The 24,149-nt window shown below is 32.9% G+C and overlaps 2 protein-coding genes and 1 non-coding gene across 4 annotated transcripts in view; 2 read left to right on the top strand and 1 right to left on the bottom strand.

Moving 5' to 3' along the window:
• Positions 1–4,891: 4,891 nt before the first annotated feature.
• LOC111000739 lies at positions 4,892–14,439 on the bottom strand. 2 transcript variants are annotated; one of them, XM_045633711.1, is made up of 5 exons: positions 13,883–14,439; positions 10,027–10,192; positions 9,147–9,309; positions 8,419–8,621; positions 4,892–7,897 (listed from the first exon to the last, which is right to left on the bottom strand). In XM_045633711.1, the coding sequence occupies exons 1-5, from the start codon at positions 13,905–13,907 to the stop codon at positions 7,732–7,734; spliced, it is 723 nt and encodes a 240-aa protein (XP_045489667.1). In that variant the 5' UTR covers positions 13,908–14,439; the 3' UTR covers positions 4,892–7,731. The 2 variants fall into 2 exon arrangements, with proteins under 2 accessions (XP_045489667.1, XP_045489666.1); XM_045633710.1 differs by lacking the exon at positions 13,883–14,439 and adding an exon at positions 10,537–10,930.
• Positions 14,440–18,271: 3,832 nt separating this feature from the next.
• Positions 18,272–18,390, top strand: LOC123690398. The gene has a single exon (XR_006751061.1). It is a non-coding gene; the product is annotated as a 5S ribosomal RNA (ribosomal RNA).
• Positions 18,391–19,835: 1,445 nt separating this feature from the next.
• Positions 19,836–24,149, top strand: part of LOC111000740 (unextended protein) — a 33,395-nt gene continuing 29,081 nt past the window's right edge. Inside the window, exon 1 of the mRNA XM_045633820.1 lies at positions 19,836–20,223. Coding sequence (XP_045489776.1) covers positions 19,865–20,223 — 359 coding nt within the window. The 5' untranslated portion in view covers positions 19,836–19,864. The remainder of the gene's footprint in view (positions 20,224–24,149) is intronic.

The raw sequence follows: 24,149 nt of genomic DNA, 5'->3' as shown, positions 1-24,149 counted from the left end.
TCAAATGTTATGACAATATCTAACGATCCAGCACATGGTCACACACGATATAACACAATGATAACAAAACTTTTTTTAAATTTCGGGACAGACTAAAATTAAAATTCGAATATTATTTAAAATTTGACACTGCGATGGTAGCGCCGTCTGTCGGATCCAATGTAAAACATTCCAAAATCAACAACAACTAATAAATTGAAAATTAATTAAAAAAACATTGTCCAGCGGACAAAATTGTGAATCTAAACCATTGCCAGATCCCCTTGAACACACACAAAAAATTTCGTCTAAATCAGTCCAGTCGTTTAGGAGGAGTTCAGTCACATACACACGCACACAAGAAATATATATATTAAGATTTACTACTAGATAATATTTACTATTATTATTAGCTAGCTTGGTTAAATTTTAGATACCTAAATAATATAATTTGTAGGAACCACATTATTGGGTGAAGGCCTCCTCCAAAGAAGCCCATTTGTCTCTGTCCTGTGCAGTCTGTTTCTAGTTTGGGCTGGCTACTTTTTTGATCTCGTCGTCCCAACGAGTATGTGGTGGATTTCTTTTACCTTGAGGTCCATTCCAAACGGTCACTTCTGTGGTCCATCTTCGGTCTTTAAGCCTCGCGACATGGCCAGCCCATCTCCATTTAAGTTTTTGTGCGTATTTCAGTGCATATGTTGCTTTGGTTTTTGATCTTATTATTGTGTGTCGTATTTTGTCTGATTTCTTCAGTTTAAGCATGCTGCGTTCCAGTCCTCTTTGACAGGCGGTGATAAGATTTTTTACTTTTGAAGTGAATTTCCAGGTCTGGCAACCATAAGTCAAACTTGGAAGAAGGTTGGAATTCATAATTTTTGTTTTTATGGTAATAGGCAGGCCACTTTTAGAGATTTCCTTTACTAACTTTTAACTTTACTTACTTTTAGCTTAACTAAAATACAAGAATACAATTTAAGACAAAAGATTGAAATCTGACCTCTGTGCCTAAACACCACCAGTACCAGGCCTTAATTCTTTCATTCCTGAACGCTAAAAGGCACATTTTATGTGTGTATTGTGTGTGTTGTGGTTGTAAATGAATCTGACTCAGCATTATGGGGCACATGTGTATGAGTAATTTAAATACGTAAAAAAAGTCAATATACTTAATACGTAAAGTATTAGACAATATTTGACCAGGTGAACAGAAAATTGACATACAAATAATCATATATTTTATTTCGCTCCGCCGATTATTATATACATAAATACATACTAATACAGTACTAAACCAATACGATAATTACAATATCGCTGTAAACTCTGCGAATACTAAAGCCGGGTCCACATTTGTAGTATGTTGACGTATCACGATCAGTCGTATCGTATCTTCTATTTGTATCATAAATATGGATGCTCATTTTGTCCATGTCGTATATTTAAGCCGATAGTGGAAGACATTGTAGTGACATAGTGGAAGCATTCATTCCACAACCACCACCTTTCTTAATTCAATTTCTGCCAAGCACCACCATGTGGAACCAGCTGCCTACTGAAGTATTTCCAAACCAATTCGACTTCTATAACCTAAGAGCGGAATCGAGTGTGAAGTATCATACATAGATCATACATAGTACCTGGATGGCCGAGATTTGCTCGGTATTTTTATTTTTTTATAAATTGTGTTTTTGGAAATTATATATAAGTACGAATTACATACTAATAAAATGATGAAATATGAACAATATAGATTATATATGCTGGAATAGCTTTAGTGTTGTTGTGTCGTTAAAGCAATTAAAAAAAATAGTATTATTATTCGCCGATAGATGTCAGGAAGATTCATTTTTCAGTTTAAATTGGGACTACTGAAACACCACCTTTTTGTTATTTTATATCATTTGTTCCTAGCTAGATCGATCTATCGCCCCCGAAACCCCCCTATACTAAATTTCATGAAAATCGTTGGAGCCGATTCCGAGATTCCAATTATATATATTGCTCGTTTAAAGATATAAGATAAGATTTAGTGAAGGTGATTGATTACATGTCCCCTAGAACGCCATCTATGGATTGATACTTCTTGCGTTTCACGATTCGCGTCTGCCGATAAATATTCCCTTAGAATTTAATACTGGTGAACTTTTATTTGGATATCTTCATAAAGGTCCTTCAAAGAGCTCACCAGTTTTTGTGGAATTTCTTATAAAAATAAATATCCCTGTCGCTGCGATGTCGACAAACTAGGACATCACGGACTGTCATGCAAAAAAAGTGCTGGCCGCTTCTTATCAAAACATGGACAAAAATTTACGACAATATCAAAAAATCGCCAAACTGTATAACAGTTTCTGCCAAGTACTAATATATATCTATGTGTTATTGGCTTTTATATGTATTTAAATTATATTGCTCTATTGCTATAAGGTATACTACTTTTGCATGCACTTACACATTCTTTAAACAAGTGGTCTCAGTTCGGTTTAATTTAATTTTACTTTTTTGCTAATAAGAATAATACTGGTCTAGGCTCCGAATATGATTTTGTCCCATTCGGTGTCGAGACCCTTGGTCCGTCGGGTCCTAGCGCTCAAAGGCTTTTTAGGGAATTATCAAAAAGGTTAGTCGTCATCACAGGAGAACGAAGAGCTGGCAGCTACCTCGCACAAAGAATTAGTCTAGCTATTCAAAGGGGGAACGCTGCCAGTATCTTCGGAACCTCGCCTAAAGGGACTCCTTTTAATAATCAATTTTAATTATTACATTTTAAGCTTAGGTATTATATTAGAATTTTCTGCAACTTTATTTGTCTTATTGTAAATGTTAATTATTTAATATATTATTTTCGTATTCTGCCTAGACGTTCGATGATGATGTGAGGCCAGCTCTAAGTCTATTTATTGTACCACACCTAGGACACATAATTTTTGGTACATTATCTATAAAAGGCCGGCAACGCACTCGCGATCCCTCTGGCATTGAGATTGTCCATGGGCTTATCAATTAACATCAGGTGAGGCGCCTGTTTACCCCCTGTTCTATAAAAAAAAATCTGTAGGTTACAAAGATCTGTTCTGGATACAGTTTATCTATTTAATATTTACAGTTATTCCGATTAAAAAATGAAAGGCGTTTCGATATTTGGAGCGCTCTAAAAAATTGTTATCGAAGTTATCAGAACTGGAAATGTCAGTCGTCCAATGCAAGAGAATGGATATGTTTTACAACAAAGGACGAATGAAAAAATCGACTGTCAAATCGGACAAGTTAAGTTCAAGTCATGATTAAAGTTTACAAAAGATTACCGTAAGAATTAAAAGACCTAGAGTCTTTAAGAAGCGACTTAGTGCATTACTTTTGGAAAAAATTTACTATACAATAAATGATTATTTGCGTGAGACATTGTTATTGATACAAATTAAATAAAGAAAAATGTAAATTAAGATAAATTTGCGCGCCATTTTGTGGCAAAATATGCGAACGACTTACGATTGTACCACCTTAACATTTTGTACCATATTCTTGCAATAAATAAATTATTTAAAAAAAGGTAATTTATAAGTAAGTAGCTGACTGGGCAACCTTTTTTTTCGTTGGGAAATGCGTTACGCATACACTCCCGCGGTGTGTGGGGTTATGTGGGTCTCTTTTTTAAAAGAGTACCGAGACTTTTTTATGCTGGCTTTTTCTCTCGGCCTACAGCCTCTGTCTTCTTTGCCGATGAGTAGGGATGCCTACAGGTTTAAATTTAATGACGTGGATTGGAAAATTGAATAAGTGATCGCGTCTGTCTATCTAATGTTCCATAATAAACGATTTTTACTTTTTATTTTATAGTCTCGCTCCACTCGGATCCGAGAAAAGAGCACTTAATGTGTTAATAATATTATTAGTACAACTTTTTTCGCAAACACAGTAATGTTTTGTCAAGAGATGGCACCACATACTATTAGCATTAATTAATTAATTTATTTTTATTCGATAACTTTTCCAATATTTTATTACTGATTCTGCTATTCGGAGCGGAGAAGAATCCACCAAAAAAGAGATAACTAACATCGGTCCAGCCGATCTTGAGTTATAAGTGGTGTAACTAACACAACTTTATTTTATATAAACACACATATCTTCTTCTTACAGCTATTGATGTAAAAGTAAACACTATGTACAATCATATATCTCTTGTATGTCTGTATATATGTTCTTTTTATGTTCATAAGTGTACATGTTTACCTATATGGATAAAGACATTTTTGAGTTTGAGTTTGATACAAAGGCAATACAGATTAATTTTATTTAATATAAATTAATGGAATTAAATAAATTAAAGGAAATAAATATCTACCAAATCTAAAATCCTAATATGTAACAACTAAACGAAAACATAAACCAATAGCGTGTTTCTCTCTCTCTCTCTCAATCGCTCTCTCGCTTTTCTCAAAAACGCTGCACATCTTCGTGACACTAATATTATTATTATTGCGTTATTCGAGTAAGTTTTTACGTCATGCGCCAATAGAAGTTTCACTTCCACGGCGGTTTTCTAATGTAACATCACTACATAGTATAAAACAAAGTCGCTTTCTCTGTCCCTATGTCCCTTTGTATGCTTAAATCTTTGAAACTACTTTTTTTAATAGATAGAGTGATTCAAGAGGAAGGTTCCGTGATGGTATATGTCTATCTCTTATGGATAACCTACATTTTTATATACAACGTTCACAGATTTTCTGTAGTGTATTAAGTATCAGCATTGCACCCGTGCGAAGCCGGGGCGGGTCGCTAGTATTGTAATATACTATTAAGAGAGAAAAAACTTCAAAATCGTTCCAGCAAATCAGTGTTTAGACTGTTCCAGGAATATTAACAAGGGTCATAGGTAGGTAGGTGGTGGAAATAAAAAACAGCATAATATACATTATATATTACATATTTTTACATCGACTAGACAATTGACTAGATATAATTTGTGCTATTACAACTACAACAATATCAAACAATTCTGCTAAATATCGGCAATTAATTACAAATCATATATTCCGTTCCCGAAGGACCAGAAGTATCCAACAACATATGTTATAAACTAAGACATATATTTAGGTAATAGACAAAGAAACTTTATTATATATAAACCCATTATTTAGGGACTTTAAAAAAGCTCGCTTAAGTATCATGAGGGCATGGGTCAGTCACGAATGGTTTCCAGCATTTTAGGGTCCGGATGATAGTCCTATGTTGGTATGTAAAAGCATCTTATACCTAATGTTGTTCTATACTTTCGCCTCATTGGAGGATAACTACTCCTTAAATTGGGTGACTTGTCACTAGATGGCGTGGATACAAGTATACATTATGCAGGTTTGACAGCTGACAGCGCTCATGACGCATTGACATATGCAGCTTTAACGGTATAATTATTAACAAATAAATGCTATGTAGACTAAAACAAACATTAATAATTATTTAAGAACAAATTATACATTTAAAATCATATGCTTGACATTATTGACCGAAGTCAAACAAATATACGCAAAATAACCATACTGTTTTGTTCACTCTTATACATTTCTATATATGACTGTCTCAAATTCGTAATAAGACCCAATCTATTGCGTACTTCATCTAAGTTCACTGTCATAATAATCTGTAGAACGAGAATAAAGTCATACAAAATAGACGCAACATAACCATACTGTCCTGTTCACTCTTATACATTTCTATATATGACTCTCTCTTTCGCAATAAGACCCAATCTATTGTGTACTTCATCTAAGTTCACTGTCATAATAATCTGTAGAACGAGAATAAAGTCATACAAAATAGACGCAACATAACCATACTGTCCTGTTCACTCTTATACATTTCTATATATGACTCTCTCTTTCGCAATAAGACCCAATCTATTGCGTACTTCATCTAAGTTCACTGTCATAATAATCTGTAGAACGAGAATAAAGTCATACAAAATAGACGCAACATAACCATACTGTCCTGTTCACTCTTATACATTTCTATATATAACTGTCTCAATTTCGTAATAAGACCCAATCTATTGCGTACTTCATCTAAGTTCACTGTCATAATAATCTGTAGAACGAGAATAAAGTCATACAAAACAGACGCAAATAACCATACTGTCTCGTTCACTCTTATACATTTCTATATATGACTGTCCCAAATTGGTAAAAAGACCCAATCTATTGCGCATTTCATTTAGCTCACTGTCATAGTAATATGTAGGACGAGACTAAAGTCAAACAAAATAATCATACTGTCCTGTTCACTCTTATACATTTCTATATATGACTGTCTCAATTTCGTAATAAGACCCAATCTATTGTGTACTTCATCTAAGTTCACTGTCATAATAATCTGTAGAACGAGAATAAAGTCATACAAAATAGACGCAACATAACCATACTGTCCTGTTCACTCTTATACATTTCTATATATGACTCTCTCTTTCGCAATAAGACCCAATCTATTGCGTACTTCATCTAAGTTCACTGTCATAATAATCTGTAGAACGAGAATAAAGTCATACAAAATAGACGCAACATAACCATACTGTCCTGTTCACTCTTATACATTTCTATATATAACTGTCTCAATTTCGTAATAAGACCCAATCTATTGCGTACTTCATCTAAGTTCACTGTCATAATAATCTGTAGAACGAGAATAAAGTCATACAAAACAGACGCAAATAACCATACTGTCTCGTTCACTCTTATACATTTCTATATATGACTGTCCCAAATTGGTAAAAAGACCCAATCTATTGCGCATTTCATTTAGCTCACTGTCATAGTAATATGTAGGACGAGACTAAAGTCAAACAAAATAATCATACTGTCCTGTTCACTCTTATACATTTCTATATATGACTGTCTCAATTTCGTAATAAGACCCAATCTATTGTGTACTTCATCTAAGTTCACTGTCATAATAATCTGTAGAACGAGAATAAAGTCATACAAAATAGACGCAACATAACCATACTGTCCTGTTCACTCTTATACATTTCTATATATGACTCTCTCTTTCGCAATAAGACCCAATCTATTGCGTACTTCATCTAAGTTCACTGTCATAATAATCTGTAGAACGAGAATAAAGTCATACAAAATAGACGCAACATAACCATACTGTCCTGTTCACTCTTATACATTTCTATATATAACTGTCTCAATTTCGTAATAAGACCCAATCTATTGCGTACTTCATCTAAGTTCACTGTCATAATAATCTGTAGAACGAGAATAAAGTCATACAAAACAGACGCAAATAACCATACTGTCTCGTTCACTCTTATACATTTCTATATATGACTGTCCCAAATTGGTAAAAAGACCCAATCTATTGCGCATTTCATTTAGCTCACTGTCATAGTAATATGTAGGACGAGACTAAAGTCAAACAAAATAATCATACTGTCCTGTTCACTCTTATACATTTCTATATATGACTGTCTCAATTTCGTAATAAGACCCAATCTATTGCGTACTTCATCTAAGTTCACTGTCATAATAATCTGTAGAACGAGACTAAAGTCATAAAAATAGACGCAAATAAACATACTGTCTTGTTCACTCCTATACATTTCTATATATGACTGTCTCTCTTTCGTAATAAGACCCAATCTTTTACGTACTTCATCTACGTACACCGTTACTATAGCAACGAGGACAAAAATAACAAATGACGACAACAATACGATTGGACAATTTTCTCTTCTTTTAAAGCAATTTACAGACATGGATTCAAATCCCCTGTCATATTGACATGTGAACATGTCACTTTCTGGCCAGAGGGTACGGCCACCCTGAACAACTTACCCTGGGGCATACAAACACACACTTTGAATTGCCCAATACCCCCTCCCCGTGTCAGGGGGGCGGCTATGGGTAAATACCTGTAAAAAAACAATTTAATATACATGTCTAAAAATGGATATCACATAAACTACTAAACCGATTTTGATGAAACCAATGCACTTGTTTATGTGAAAACAATTGCTCAGACGAAGGTAAACATAAGAACTGTCCATAGACAAAAATGTGTCAGGCATAGAAGGCTGAAGTTCTTGCCAAAAATAAGAAAATAAAAATATGTCGATAGTGCGTTGCCGGGCTTTTAAGAATAGGTACTTATAGAACTGGATGCAAACGGGTAGAAGCCTCACCTGATGTTAAGTGATACCGCCACCTATGGACACCTATGGTCTCAATGCCAGAGTGGTCGCGAATGCGTTGCCGGCCTTTTAGGAATTTATACTTATTAAACAGGGGCAAACGGGTAGGATGCTCATCTGATGTTAAGTGATAGCACCCATAGGCACTCACATTGCCAGAGTTCTCGCAAGTGTGTTGCCGGCCTTTTAAAATTGATACTTATAGAATAAAATGGATAGTGAACCTGATATTGTCATATTACCTGACGTCAATGAAGACACCTTCTTTCCCGCTTATAACGATGGATCCATTAATGGACCTCAAATAGATGTCTTGGTCTGCAGACCAGTGGAGCATTTTGGCTTCCATATGAGTGCCTTCAGCACCCTGCAGATGAAGAGAACTGTCTGCCCGGATTAACAGGTCCTCATCTACTGGAGACGATATACGCTTTGTTGACACTTGCTGGAAATTATTTATTTAAAGGTATATAAACAATAATATATAGGATACCATATTCATCCTAAAGGCACAATCCGGAGAAAATAATTGTATATCATGTTTGAAGTGAAACTTCTTTAGGCGCATGAGGGTAAAAATTGCACAGAACGTCACGAAGATGTGCAGCGTTTTTGTCGAAGAAAAGGGAGAGAGCGATTGAGAGGGTGAGAAAGGAGATCCAGAAGAAATACACGCTATTGGTTGATGTATTCATTTAGTAGTTACATATTAGAATAAAGTCTTGAGCAGTAAATGCAGATTTTTATTTATTTATATTATCTTTTGCATGTGTGTAAACAGTGTGAATATAGATATACAAATCTATGATACACAAAAATATATCACTACCTGCCCTATCAAGCAAATTCAGTTTTTTTTAATTTTTTGTATAATAATCTTTTTTATCTTCTAAAAAAATATATACAAATGTACATAGCAAGTATACGGATAAAGTACTTGAATCAATAGCATTTACACTAAAACACTAACCTTGGCAAGCAAATTATTAACAGACTCTGTGAGTGTTAACTCCGCACTATCAGTACTGAACACAGTTTCACCGGTCACAGGTTCGACTATTTCAAATGAATTCACTCCTCGCACAAAGATTCCAGATGTGTTCACGGTTAGTCGTGTGTCGGAGCGAGATAGTCTGAAATACAACAGAAATATATTAGCTTAAACCATCCAACCATTTCTGCACCCTGGTACTCTGTAAATTTCAATATACATGGTGTTTGTTATGTTGATAAAGTTCTCTCCATACCAATAACCCTGATGTCGCAACAAATTAATATAAAAAGAATGTTAACACAAATACATGTTTGTATGTAATTTTATTACTCTAGTTAAGAATGTTTTTGCATTTCTGTGTCACTTTATAATCATTTATCAAAAGTGCTTAAATGAGATTGATAATAAAGCTATTTTACTCATCTTTTTGATATGTATGCTTTAAAAAAAAATAAGGCTTGCGAAATACTCAAATGAGCATTTTCGTTACACATTTTATGATTAATTTAAGGTTTTTTAATCATTTGAAGTTCACTTACACCATCATTGTACCTAATTAATAGAAATAAATATTTTATGACCTCTTGAGGATTTTGGGTTACGAATTTTAAGGAAAACCAACCTAACTCAAGATATACCAATATGTTCTCAAATGCAAATCTCATCTAAAGATTGCATAGTTCCCAGGTAGTTTAACTCATTATCAAATTTAGTTTGTTATTGTTAAACCTTTCAAAAAAGTATAACTTTAGTTATCTGTTTTTATAAGTTTAAAAAAAAATACGGACTGGACATGTAGCACTATTAATTGTTGTACAACATAATAAAGAATGTTTAAAATTGAATGGTTTCTCACCTGGTCTGCAAATTAAATATAACAGATCCATTTTCACTGACAACAGTCATAGGCACATCTTTAAAGCCCTCAATTAGGCCATCCTTCTTATAAAGATGATCCAAGTTTGTCTCTCCGAAGAACTTGATGGCATTGTGCTCAGGGAGAAATTCCATGCTTTCTAGCCCTGAAATGACAGGCATTTGTTTGAAAATAATATGATATGTCATAGAAATTATCAATTTATGTTTACTCTAAAGGTTCTACAGTAAAATAATTAATTCTTATTTAAGTAAGTGGATTTTCAAACGTAAAAAAATTGGTTTTAGAACACCTCTAACTAGGAACACACAAATTAGGAAGCACATAAGAAAAGTTTTACTTAAAAATATTAAAAGTGATTGTACACAAATGTTTATAGTTATTCTATCAACAGCTGCTTAAGGCCACAAATAGACCATCAGAAAATTGAGTAGGTCAACCTATTTCTCGGAATTTCATGTATAGTGTAGTATAGGAAAAGATGTTTACCTTGGCCCAGTCTTAATACTGCAAGTATAGTAAAAGTTAAAATAAGATTTCCAATCGCCAGAACGAACAATAAACAAACCAGCGTCCAGAAAGCAAAAGTTTTTCGTCCTCTGTACACATTTTTACAAACATCGTTTCCATTTTTATCAGAATAATTTCGCAAACCAATGTTCTTATGAGGCAAAGATGAGGTTTTTGAGATTAAAGCTTTCTCGGCACGTTGCCTTTCAATGGTATTATCCGACATTGTTTCGGACAGCGGTGATACACCACGTAAATTCGTTAGCATCTCGATGTTTACAATTCTCTTGATATCAAAAATAGAAATGTATTTATACTACAACACACACAAGTCACGAAATGCAAGTCAAACTCAAATTATTGAGCGAAAAGTATGGATTCTCATTGGCTATGTATTCACCAATCACAAAGGCGCATAGCTATAGTAGCAAACAACTCTTTAGTCGATACGTCTAGTAAATTAAATTTATGTGGTCTGTGAAGTTTGAATATTATTTATTTTATGTCAACCATAGATTCACCTCTAGAGTGTGATAGCACATTGTAAACTCAATGAGAAAGAAAAGGGTAAAACATAGATTTCTTATCCCTGCTACCATATTATCTGTCTGTTACCTAATAGAGGCACTCCTGATTGATGACAAAAGATAATTATCTATACACACGCGATATCTACGAAAAAATAAGTAGATATCGCGTGTCTATAATATGTTTTTAAACGATTAGGTAGGTAGGCATTTTATTATAATCTAGCTGTATGTACACGTTACACGTTAATCTTTAATATATTAACATTCTTGACGTGACAACTTCTTATAATTCGATGGAGCCGGCTGCACGCACGAAAAAACATGACTCATGCAGCGTTACCTCGTGGCGCGTCGTTACCCCTGATAGGTTCCATTTAAAGCTTGAAGTGCAAGCGTATTTTTTATGCGTACAAATAAATGTAACTTGATCAATTCAATTGTGATTTCAATTTACCTTGTCTATATCCACACAAAATATCTATCAAACAAATAAAATTAAAATTTTCTTTTAAAAATGCAACCATTCTATCAGTATTTTCTTATGGCGTTGTCATGTCCAACTATCTTCAGTAAATCGACTTTACAGACAACAGATGTTTTTTGTAGTTGGACCACATGGTACTCTGATTTGAAAATGACACGAAGAAAACTAACGCTCTTTTTTAGAAAGTCTATTTATCTAGAAATCTGTACATACATCAATAGGTGTGGAGTATGAATAGAAGATGTTACGAAAATGACAATTATTAATCCTATTTAAGAAGCATTACATGTTTGACAGAATCGTTCTTTTTTTAACGTCTATCAAACATATCTTTTAAAGTTAACTTACTACACGCAGAAGTTATCTTGGCACCTCGCTGTAATGACATCATAGTGATGTACTAACTGCATAAAAAAATTTAGTAATCTTTAAGGCCCCTCGACACTCGCGATAGTAGGTATCTATTGATTATATATTTATAATATCAACATTTATCAATAAGGGGTTAAATGTAGGTATATTTTTTGATAATAGTTCTATATCCATAGGTTAATAAAACAAATATAATTTTAGTTTATTTTGAATAAAATGACAACGTAGTATTTAATTTACTGACCCGTCAAGGCTGACAGCGGTGGGGTTGTGGTGGGAGGGGAAGCACATCCCAGGTGCCAAGTTGATTTGTGCGTGTAGTATTACTTATTATTTCATCCCTAATCAGTATTTTAATCTGTTTTGACAAAAAATACATATAATAGATAAAGCACATCCATATAGGATAAACGGGTAGGTACATTATATACCACAAATATTTAATTTAGAAAAAATCATCCTTAGTGCCATATTTATATATATCACAGACATAGTTTAAATTATATCAATATTATATACAAATTTTACAGGCACAAGCTAAGTCAATATATAATTTTAGAAAATTCATCTAATGTGTATTCATAAAATTTATTCATTATTAAAACCAATTTTTATTTTATTTAAAACTATGCGTAACGAAACGTAGTTTATTTGTATGAAATATTTTAACTTAAATTCTAACTTCCATTTAAAGTTTATTTTCTTTATAATCCTAGAACTAAAAGGTCTTATATACATATTATGTACATCTCCCTTATCTGCTTACTTTTACTGGTACAGTGAAATAGGCCATCTCTAATAACATACTAACATTCTTATATCACTCAGCCACAACTCAGCAACATAACGTGGGTAACTTTGTTTATCACACTCCTAATGAGATGTAAGATTATTATTTATATAATCGTAAATCTCATGAATATAGCATTATTATTTTTTGTTCCTTTTATGTGTTTGCTATACAAACTCAAAATATAATCAATTATGTGTATATGTATGAGATGCCATATTTTCTTGTAGGCATAATACACGTCGTTTTAAAACTTATAAATAGAAATAGAAATCGAATATCATGAGGACAAACTATTAACTTATCTAACACAATAATATATTATAATTATATCCATTTCGATATTTCTTCAATAATATTAAACATTTTAAAAGGCTATCAAGGCATAATTGATTGCTTTGGAATAAATTTTTATTATCAATATTCGGTACATGACCAAATCTGTGGTTCATTACTGACTCAACCACAGACTGCTATAAAACATACAACGGGCTATAGACAGACTCACTTCGTTCGACGTTGTATGTAAATGGTCACGTGACAAACGGTGAGCTATTGTTGTTATTGACTTTGTCTCTTACTCGTGTAATCTAATATAAAATAAAAAACTAATATAATATCTTCACTCTTTACAGCAAACTCGATTCGAATATTCAGTTGGCTCAATTTCTCATAAATAATAATTTTAGTGAAGATCGCTGTTGATGCGTCGTCATGGCACCATTTTTATTATTTTAGATAAAGATATATGTATTTGCATCGTATCATTTTAATTAATATAATCATTAATAGATACTTGCCACCGATGATTAAATTATAATTATGGATGGTATTTATCAAATAAGCAATCGAAAAATAAGTGTGTATTTATGATAAAAACAGATTAGTTATACCAATTAACGATGTATTGATTTATAATTGAATAAAGTGATTTACGTTATGCACATATCAATATAGGCATCGAATTATTATTTATTATAATACTGGTTTTGATTGATTCATTTTTCGTAGACTGTTGCGTTGTTAATTAATAAATGTATTAAGAAAAATCTTGGTACTGAGCACACCGATCAAAAGAAATAAAATAGCAGTAAAGTAAGGAGTTTATTTTGGAAGAGTTTATTAACATACATACAGTGACTGACATACCAGTCTGCAGTAACTGTCCTTTCATCTTCTAGCACAACTGAAATGACCTTTCCGACCAAAGAATGAGGCAATCATCTTTTTTCCTTAACTTCTTCCTTTCTTTACCTTAGTGGGTCGATCCTCGAAAGGAAACACCCACTGAACTGATTGTCTTTTGGTTTCGGGTTCGTAGCAATATATCCAGCATTCATCAGCTGTGACGATGTCAAATACAGCATTTGAGTCACCGTCCTTTAACTTATCTAACATTTGGAGACACCAGTCCATGCGAAGCTGTTTCTGGTCGACGGTTAAAGCTGGGGATTCCATTTGGTACAAAGCTTCCTGATGTTCGTGTAATATTTTTTGAACTTGACTCACACCAATGCCGTATCTACTGATAGTTCACTCTCTTATCTTCCTGTATCATGCGTCGGACAGCACTGGTGTTATCTGTTATCAGTAGTCGCTGTTAAAGGATGTTCCTCGGATCATCATTGTGATTGCTACGTCCACGCTTAAACTCTTTAAACCAATCATTGTAAATAGTGACACTAGATGGGGTATCATTAAAAAATGCTAATCGCAGCCTATCATAGCTTCGTTGTTGAGTAAGCCCACAACGAAAGTCATAATAAATAATTGACAGAAAATTTTCTCGCGTTTGGTTCATTTTCACGTGTAACAAGAGTTTTAGATTTGCCGCCAATTCACAAAAGTCGAAAACAAATGACAATCGAATGCAATATATAACATTAGGTTACCAAAGAGTTCTAAATTTGAAATTCAAAAAGGTTTCATTAGCAATGTTTTTATCTGGCCAGTTCTTAACATTTCCAGAGTTACCCACATATAACAATGATTACATTAATGAATCGTATAATATTTAATAATAGTACACGATCTGGGGCAGAGTGAAGGCCTCCAAATCCATCCATTACTTTCTATCTCTTCTATTTCATCTTGTCAGGTTTTGGGCGACCTCTATTCTTTATACTAGGCAATTCCATGTAATGAGGTAAAGGGTACCAAATGTATCTTTGATCTGTACCCACAAACGCGGGCAGTGTGATCCACTGTGATGAAAATTTTCAACCGGAGAATTAAATCAGCTATATCACTTAAAACATAATATATTAAATATGAAAATAACAAGCTATGTAATTTGCGTAAAAAAATGCGTGCGTACCTACACATCTCAGAAGTGAAACTTCTGATGATCGATCTTCTAAGATGATCGTGTACCAGTATATGATCACTCCATGTATTTGTATATTTATATTCACTATGTTGACACGTGCTAATGATAATATAAATAAATAGATATGCGTTTACTGCACAAGACGTTGTGCGACAGAATTGCCATCTAAAGTTCTAATATGTACTGAACGAATACATCAACCAATAGCGTGTATTTTTCTCAATCTCCCTTTCTCACTCTCTCTCAATCGGTCTCAATCGCTCTCTCCCTTTTCGACAAAAACGCTGCACATCTTCGTGACGTTACGTTAAAAAATTACGATCATGCGCTTAAAGAAGTTTTACTTCAAAATGTATTATTAACTTATAAGTATAAATTGAATTAAACTTATCTCGCAAGGGATTAACCTACTTTCAGAGATTATATTTAATTCCAGATAATTTGCTTAGTCAATATATATTATATATAGCATTCTCTTGAGGAAAAGTCTGGAATAAATATGATTATATGTTATAGAATGGATATATACACGTGTGATAGTGACATGATGTCCGCGATGTACTCCTAAACTACTGAACCGATATCAATCAAATTTGCACACCGTGTGCAGTTTGATCTAACTTAAATGAAAGGATAGCTTACATCTCAATTTATACCCGCAATATTATTTTATTGCACATATCTGTTTATTTGATACAATTCTAACAGAAGGCGCTGTGTTAAAAGTACCAACGTTTCACATAAGTTCTCCTACCGTTTCCCTTGAATAATTTACTACTCTGTAATATAACAAAAACCTTACCCACAGCAACGCTTGGCCGAGTCTGCTAGTAAATATATATAAATTTTGTGTCACGTTGTTTGTCCGCTATGGCTATGTGCAATATGATCTAACTTAAGGATAGAATAGCTTACATATATTTATAATAATTAATGTTAAGTAATTAAACGTCATTGATCCCAGTCATTTGCCTATCTGTTTAAGGAACTGGCTCAATATCTTTCAGGCCGCTAGTTAAACAATGGTGTTTAGTTAAAAGTCCAGGCAGTTAATTGATCGGTTAATTAAGCTAATTGCCTGCGACATGTACATAACTGTTGCAAAACTATGTTACATAAAGTACGATAGTATAAATGACGTACAGTGCATAAATGTACTAATCCAAGGATATATGATAAAAATAAGTTATCTTGATCGTAAACAATATCAAATACGAACAATATGTCAATTTATATAACATGTGTTATCTGTTGTTTTTTATTAAATATATAGTAAATTTAAATGTATCCAAACCCCTTCTTAGACTCAGAATTTTAATGATTGATTGATTTCGATGAATGATTACAAAAACATAGGATCTTCATATCCCGTATCTTCTTCTTCCCTCTCCATTACTGGAGGTTTGCTGTCAGTCTCTTCAAGCGTGTCTTGAATGCAGCAACTCTTCCAAATCAAATCATTTATTCCAATTAGACCACCTAAAATGGAACTTTTGAACGTTAAATAAAATATAAAGATGATTCTAGTTGCCCCTTCCAAAGGTTAGTTTCGTGTCGAGAATGGGAAAGAAACTCCATACTTACTGTTTTCAAATAGGATTTACAATATTTAGAACATTGGTTAAATAATTATATGTGAAAACAATATACTCCTAGAATAAAACTACTATATATAGTAGTTTTATACCTATAGGTCTATTATTATATTGTTAGTATACATGTTCCTCACATATATATATTTACAAATATCAAAACCGTAGAATATTATATATAAAAGACTAGCGGATCCGACAGACGTTGTCCTGTCTACACGTCTTTAATTTCAAAATTTCAATTTTTAATAAGCCATTTTGATGAAAATTATTATTCAAATGTTATGACAATATCTAACGATCCAGCACATGGTCACACATGATATAACACAATGAAAACAAAACTTTTTTTAAATTTCGGGACAGACTAAAATTAAAATTCGAATATTATTTAAAATTTGACACTGCGATGGTAGCGCCGTCTGTCGGATCCAATGTAAAACATTCCAAAGTCAACAACAACTAATAAATTGAAAATTAATTAAAAAAACATTGTCCAGCGGACAAAATTGTGAATCTAAACCATTCCCAGATCCCCTTGAACACACACAAAAAATTTCGTCTAAATCGGTCCAGTCGTTTAGGAGGAGTTCAGTCACATACACACGCACACAAGAAATATATATATTAAGATTAATAAAAAAACATTAAAACAGTGTGTGAGAGAAAAATTAAATAATGCGTCTGTATTATACAGCAAAAAATAACAAAGATATGTAAAATTAGATCAGCAACCAATTGATTCTGTCAAGGCTCTATGATTGTCCTATGAAGCAGGACCAGCATGTTTCCAAGCATTCTTATCTTGAATATAATCCTCTAATTCGGCAGTCTGTATCTTCTACCGCATTTACCATGGAGAGTGTTCAGAGTTGTTCGCATTAATACCTGCAGCTGAGTTTCATCATCGGACGTCGAGGCAGAATACGAAATTCCACCCGTATCACCTCGACGTCCACCGTTCCACAACTGCGCGTTTTTGCACCATCACTTTGTGGAATCAGCTGCACACTGAAGTATTTCGGAACCAATTCGACTTAGGTTCAAGAGAAGACCCTACCAATTCTTAAAAGGCCGGCAACGCACTCGCGAGCCTTCTGGCATTGAACTGGATGGATGGACGGCGGTATCACTTAACATCATATGAGCCTTATGCCCGATTGCCCCCTGTTCTATAAAAAAAAAGTCGCAATACCCATAAACTAATGATGTTTTTTCCTTGTGTTGACGTATACAAATTAATAAAAGATTTATTTTGAGAATAAGGAAGAATTTGCTAAGAAACAACAAATGTTTATACTCGTACTTCGGACTTTTAAATGCCAATCAATATAAAAATTTGTCTATTAATTCATGCTATATTTATTTATACAATTAATAATTATAAGTAATCTCACAGCATTTTTCTTTGACAGCAAACTTTTCAGCTCATCGAACTGCGAGTTTTTGATTTCCATTCACTCCCTAATGTTGCGTAGACATGATGACGCCGTTCAACCTTTTGGAATGAAGTTTACGAAGTATCGCGCGTTGTTAAAGGAGGCTAGACGGAAAAAATTAAGACAAAAAGTTGTCAAGACACTTTTTGTTGTAGTTTATATATTCGACAAAGTTGTCGCCAACGTCCATACCACGTTGAATACACCGGTTCTCGTCCGATCACCGAAGTTAAGCAACGTCGGGCGAGGTCAGTACTTGGATGGGTGACCGCCTGGGAACACCTCGTGATGTTGGCTTTTTAACTTTTCGTAGGGATAAGAAATAAGATTATATTTGGAATCACTTAACTAAGTCTTGTTTTTGTTTCTGAAAATCAAACGTACAGTAGAATCCCTGTAATATAATTGCGGGGTCCTTGCAAAATACAGTTACATTATGAACTACCTTTAAAAAATATACATTATAATATATAAATAAAATATATACACAGTGCCGGATTAGCTACAATAGGAAATGCTACGGGCACCGCGGATTTAGCGGGCCCGGGCTCATACGTACTCGTAATAAAAAAATATTAATACCTACAGTGATACTAATAATAATTATAGTTTGAAAATAATTTTATATATTCGAACAATCAATAGAAATATTTTTATTTTATAGTTTTTAGTGTATTTTGAAGTCTTACATTACTATAATCATGTTGTGCTAGTGCAAAGTATCCTGCTATGAAATTCCTTACCAATTTATATCAGATAAGCTCAGCCTTAAAATTAATTTAAAAATCTTCTTCATGATCATTTGTCTTCTGCCTCGTAACTAGCTACTACTTACATATATTAATTGTCAGTCAATTCCAGCTACTCATTGAAGTATTTCCGAACCAATTCGCCTTAGAGGTCCTTCAAGAAAAGAGCCCTCTGGCATTGATAGTATCCATAGGCGGCGGTATCACTTAACATCAGGTGAGCCTCCTGTCCGTTTGCCTCTATTCTATATAAAAAAACATATTGCAGAGCTCTTAAATGTCTATTTAAACTTATTATTATTTATATTTTATCTTTAGATTTTACTTTATTTAACTTTAGATACAGTTGCATGCTTTGAGTTACCTTTTGTTAATTAATTATGCACTTCTTGTACTTTACCCTTTTAGGTGTTTCTTTCTTTTATTGTTCCATATTAGGGTTGCCTGGAAGAAATCGCTTGCTAGCCGCCCGTTGCCATTGGGCAACCAACATTAAGTTATTAAACTTAGGTAACCTACTTACTTTTTATAAGATAATCAGGTTCGGTTCGCACTTCCCCTGAGCGATACCAATTAGAATCTAATACCATCCAACAATCCATAGATAAAATCAAGATAAAAAGATATATGTATAACAAAAATCGTTAATAATATTATATTAGTATACTATTTTTACAATTTGTCCTGTTAAGTTACATAATTCGTATTATATTTGCACGTTAAGTTATTATTTTATTTAAACTTTATTAGGCTAAAAATAATGTATGATCAATTTTACAATTAGATTTTCTCTTTTAGCAAGTAATTAACGAATCACTCTTGGTTCCCCAGCAGTCATCAATGATCTGTGAATTTGTAATTAGCAATCTAATCCACCAATCAATGGGCGATCACCTTTCAGATTTCATCACTCACAGCTGTCAGTTGTCAAACTGTCATGTCATTCGAGTTCAGAGTCATTGACATTCGCAATTCGTATTTACATTTTACAAATTCGATCATTCATTCACGTTCTGTGTGACATGGCGGTCGTGTGTTTCTCACGGACTAGTGGTTTAATCCTATTATTTTTAGTAAACACACTTGCCGTATCGCCATGGCTTACGTTGGTGAAATTAGATAACGTTACATGTAATGACATAAAATGTGATTATCGTATAAAAGTGCTTGGTGATTTCGATCAGTGGTCTTTAACCTCGAATGAAAAAGTACGCGGAGAAATATGTGATGATAAATTATTAGTTGAAAAATCAAATGTTTTGTTAGAATTTAGTTTGCCTGTATCCAGACAGGCGTATTTCTGTGTCGAAAAGGATGGAGTTTGGTATCATCAAGGGAAGAATTTGTATTTATTCGGCGATGACGTCACCCGCCTGGACTGGTAAGTTTCTCCAAAATATTGTTGGCATTGTAATGAATATGAAAAAGCGAAAAATATAAATCTAAGTTTTTTAATGATTCACAATCTTGGAAATACCTTGGATGTCCATCCATTCTTGATATACGACCATTTGCAAAAAAAACGTAATTTTTTTGGTCGCTTTATGTATATACCTTAGTTATCTGAGTACAGATGAGAATTTTAAAATTATTATTATATAATATTTATCACTTCTGCAAAACGTAAACAGTTAGATAGTACAGACATTTTAATAGCTTGAATTCATTACAGAACATTATTTCCATACACTATTTGGACATACATTTATCATGTGTATGTACCTAATACCTATAGTGATTCTAATGGTGAAATGATGTTTTAAATTTGTCAAGTGCTTTTGTAAATGTATTGTAACAATATAATTCCTTATACAATTATTATAATAAGTCTGTCGCCACAAAAGTATATCACACTTAGCATCTACAGTTATTTTTAGCACATGATTTTAAACTGAAGATGAATCATATTTTTTTGTGGGTAGATATTTGCCAAGTCAGTCAACAGTAAAAGGGTGTGTGAAAATGTTTTTGAAGCTTGACTAATTTTGGTATTAGAAATTATATTTCGATGAATGATGATCTTAGGAAGGACTATACATAAAGTGAACTGGAAATTGTAGATTTAGGTGAAGATAAGCAGTAAATTTTAAATTTTCAAACATGATGTGGGAAAAAGAAAATTCTAGAAATATTGATTATTCAAGTTCTGAACTTGAATTATTTTCTAACTTTAACACTATTAATATATATATATATAAATATAGTTATTTAGTTTTATCTTGATGATATAGCAAACATGTGAGATGTTTAGAAGCATGACTAAATAATTAAATAAAAGTTCATTCATTTAATCAAAGTGACACAAGAGTGATAACGGAAAATATTTACTGGCTATTTGAGGCAGCAGTAAATAAAGCATCAACTATACTTTTAAATCTATATTTGTTTTGTTGAGTATTTTTAACACATAGTTGTTCGTAGTTATGTTATCTGTAGTTTGCACTGGCACTTTGCAAAATTAAGATTTTTTAAATGATGGTTGCCACGATTACTTACATCCAAAGAGTTTTAAGTAATAAACCCATTTAGGTCTGATTGATCTGTTTATGTTATGCAGTGGGTATTTTTAGTAATCAGTTACAGTTAAAGCTTTTACTGTACAAACTAATTACAATTATTTATGTTAAATGATAAATCCTTTCATTAACCGGATGAAGACTAACTTTCCTTTCTGGTAGAACTCAATTAAAAAGCAATGTTCAATTAACCAAAGTATATTCATCATGCTTATTTATTAAATATTAAGCTATTTATAAATGAGCTATTGCTATCAGCTTAGCTGTTGAAACTCCAGTTAATGCTGCCATCCAAAACTGACAGTTAAAGTTATACCAACTTTAATATTGAGTGTTTTGTGAAATCTTTTAATTTCTATAGTGCTCATGATGCAAATTACAATACAATACAGAGATTGATTTGTACTGAACTTCAATATTACTGTTTGTCTGGTGACAGCTGCCTAAGTGAAAGATTTTAAACATATGAGAAACGAAAAGTTTTGAATAAACTATTTAATTACTCAAAAATTAAATAGATGAAGGCAATATAATTAATCAGTTACCTAAAATTTATAGCAATTATTTGTTAGAGTTTGTAAGAGTGTATATATGCTCTTGAAAACAAATTTAAAATTCAAAATGTCCCAACAGAAAAAATCAAATGATAAACCAAAATAACATTTTGTCCCTTTTCCACGGCATAAAAAACTAATGAGTTTACACATATAGATAATTACAGTAAAGTATTTAAATGATTATTTCTTTACAACCATTCTGGAATTTCTAAGACCTTTCAACCCAGTCAAACTATTCAAACCATTTGCCCCCATTCGATAAAAAAAAATCAAAAATCATTTATTCATGTAGGTAACATTAACACTTATTAAAGTCATAAAGAAATTAAAATGCTTCTAATTTTACATTTAGGCATGCATCTGATTTATTATTAATTTTGTTTTCTACTAATGTTCAAGTTTTTTTGTAGATCACAATTCAATTAGTAGTTTTGATATTTTTTTTTTAACAATTTGTCATATATAAAAAAGGCATGTGAATCTTGGATTTTGTAAATGCTTATATTTGTTTATCTGTGATAATGTAGGACTCCAATTCTGAAAAAAGTTATTAAATCAATGTTGTCCTCTATTATGAAATGCCAATGGATTCCTGTGCCTAACACAAGCATGTTTTTTAGTTACTGTTGAAAGTTTTGTCTTACAAATATTGCGACTGTTTCTGTTTTAAGAATTACAATTATCCTTATACACCCCAGACTGACTCATGAGGATAAATGTTAATCACAAGTAATTTAAATTTCAAATTTGTGTAACATCGCTTCAAGGGAATTTACATGTTTTTTACTTACATATTTTTAGTTGTGTTTATTTGGTCAGGTTGTGTGTCTCTTTCTTGCCAATCTTTGGTCATATTTATTCTGTCAGGTTGTGTGATTATGTCTGTATTTACCATAAGGGCCTGTTTCACAATGTCCGGATAAGTTCCAAATAAGCTATTTATTACTTATTGGTAGGATAAAAACTATTTTTGCGTTTCACGACTGCAGATTCGCGCTATTCGTCATGAAACGCGAAGTATCTTATTCGGAACTTTAGGTCTTGGCCTCAGATTTCTGAATCTGTTTCATGATCATTTTTAAATCTAATAGGTAAGTAGGTGATCAGATTCCAGTGCCTGACACACGTCGTCGACTTTTTGGGTCTAAGACATGTTGGTTTCCTTCACCGTTCGAGCAAATGTTAAATGCGCACATAGAAAGAAACTGCATTGGTGCACAGCCGGGGATCGAACCTACGACCTCAGGTTTGTGAGTCGCACGCTGAAGCCACAGTAGTATCAGTTTCATTGTTGGGAAACGATTGATTTGTTCAATGGCTAACGCCCAAACCCAATAACCTATCTCAATCCATTTTTGACCATCTAAAATAGACATCTTACTCCAAATATTGTTAAAAGCAAAATAACCAATCGAGAGATTGTAATAGCTAATCTGTCGATTGGTTATTTTTAATAAAATAGTAATCTGTCGATACAAGCTATCCACACACACACATATATAGATTCATATATAGACATCTAAAGATTTTAACTTACACCCGTGTATAAAATAATTAAAAAGCTATTTGATATGTATATTTTAATTTTATTAGTACGGTTTTATTTACTTTATTTGTTTTATATTTATTATCAAATATGAGTGTAAAGAGCGAAGAGATTGCATTCTATTCATTGCCAAAAATGGATTGTCTTCGTATCCAGTGACTCAATAAATCTAATAGTTAACATTTATGTGGTGTAAAGTATCGGAAAGTCGAAAATTAATATTAACAATAATGCATAATTCAATCCCCGCCCCGCATCGTAACGTTTTACCCCAAACATCCCCCCCCCCCCCGAATTCGTTAAATAATACTTGATTAAATTGGCATCTGGATAGGCGTGCCCTAAGCTCACATATCGTCAGGTGGGATTGTGGCGTCTAAAAATAATTATTTTTGGCATATATGAACCATGTATAATTAGCATTTAAACACAATAGCTATTCAGTAGAATCGCCTCTCATTAAACGTAACGTAAACATACAATTCATGAAACGTAAACACTGACGTTATTTAACGAAGATAGTGATAATTTTTTACTTCCGTATTAGTTAGAAATAAATAACTGTTCAGAACAAGTTGCTTCGGGACACTGCCAATGTTATATTAAAGATTAAAGTTTATAGAAAAAAATAACACAATACATAACAATCATTAGGCATGCAAGGGACGGGCGGATAACGAGCCAACTC

This window comes from Pieris rapae, chromosome 24, assembly GCF_905147795.1.
Source record: "Pieris rapae chromosome 24, ilPieRapa1.1, whole genome shotgun sequence".
Taxonomy (NCBI): Eukaryota; Metazoa; Arthropoda; class Insecta; order Lepidoptera; family Pieridae; genus Pieris; species Pieris rapae.
The sequence above is the reverse complement of the archived record's forward strand: the minus strand, read 5'-3'. Positions and strand labels throughout refer to the sequence as shown.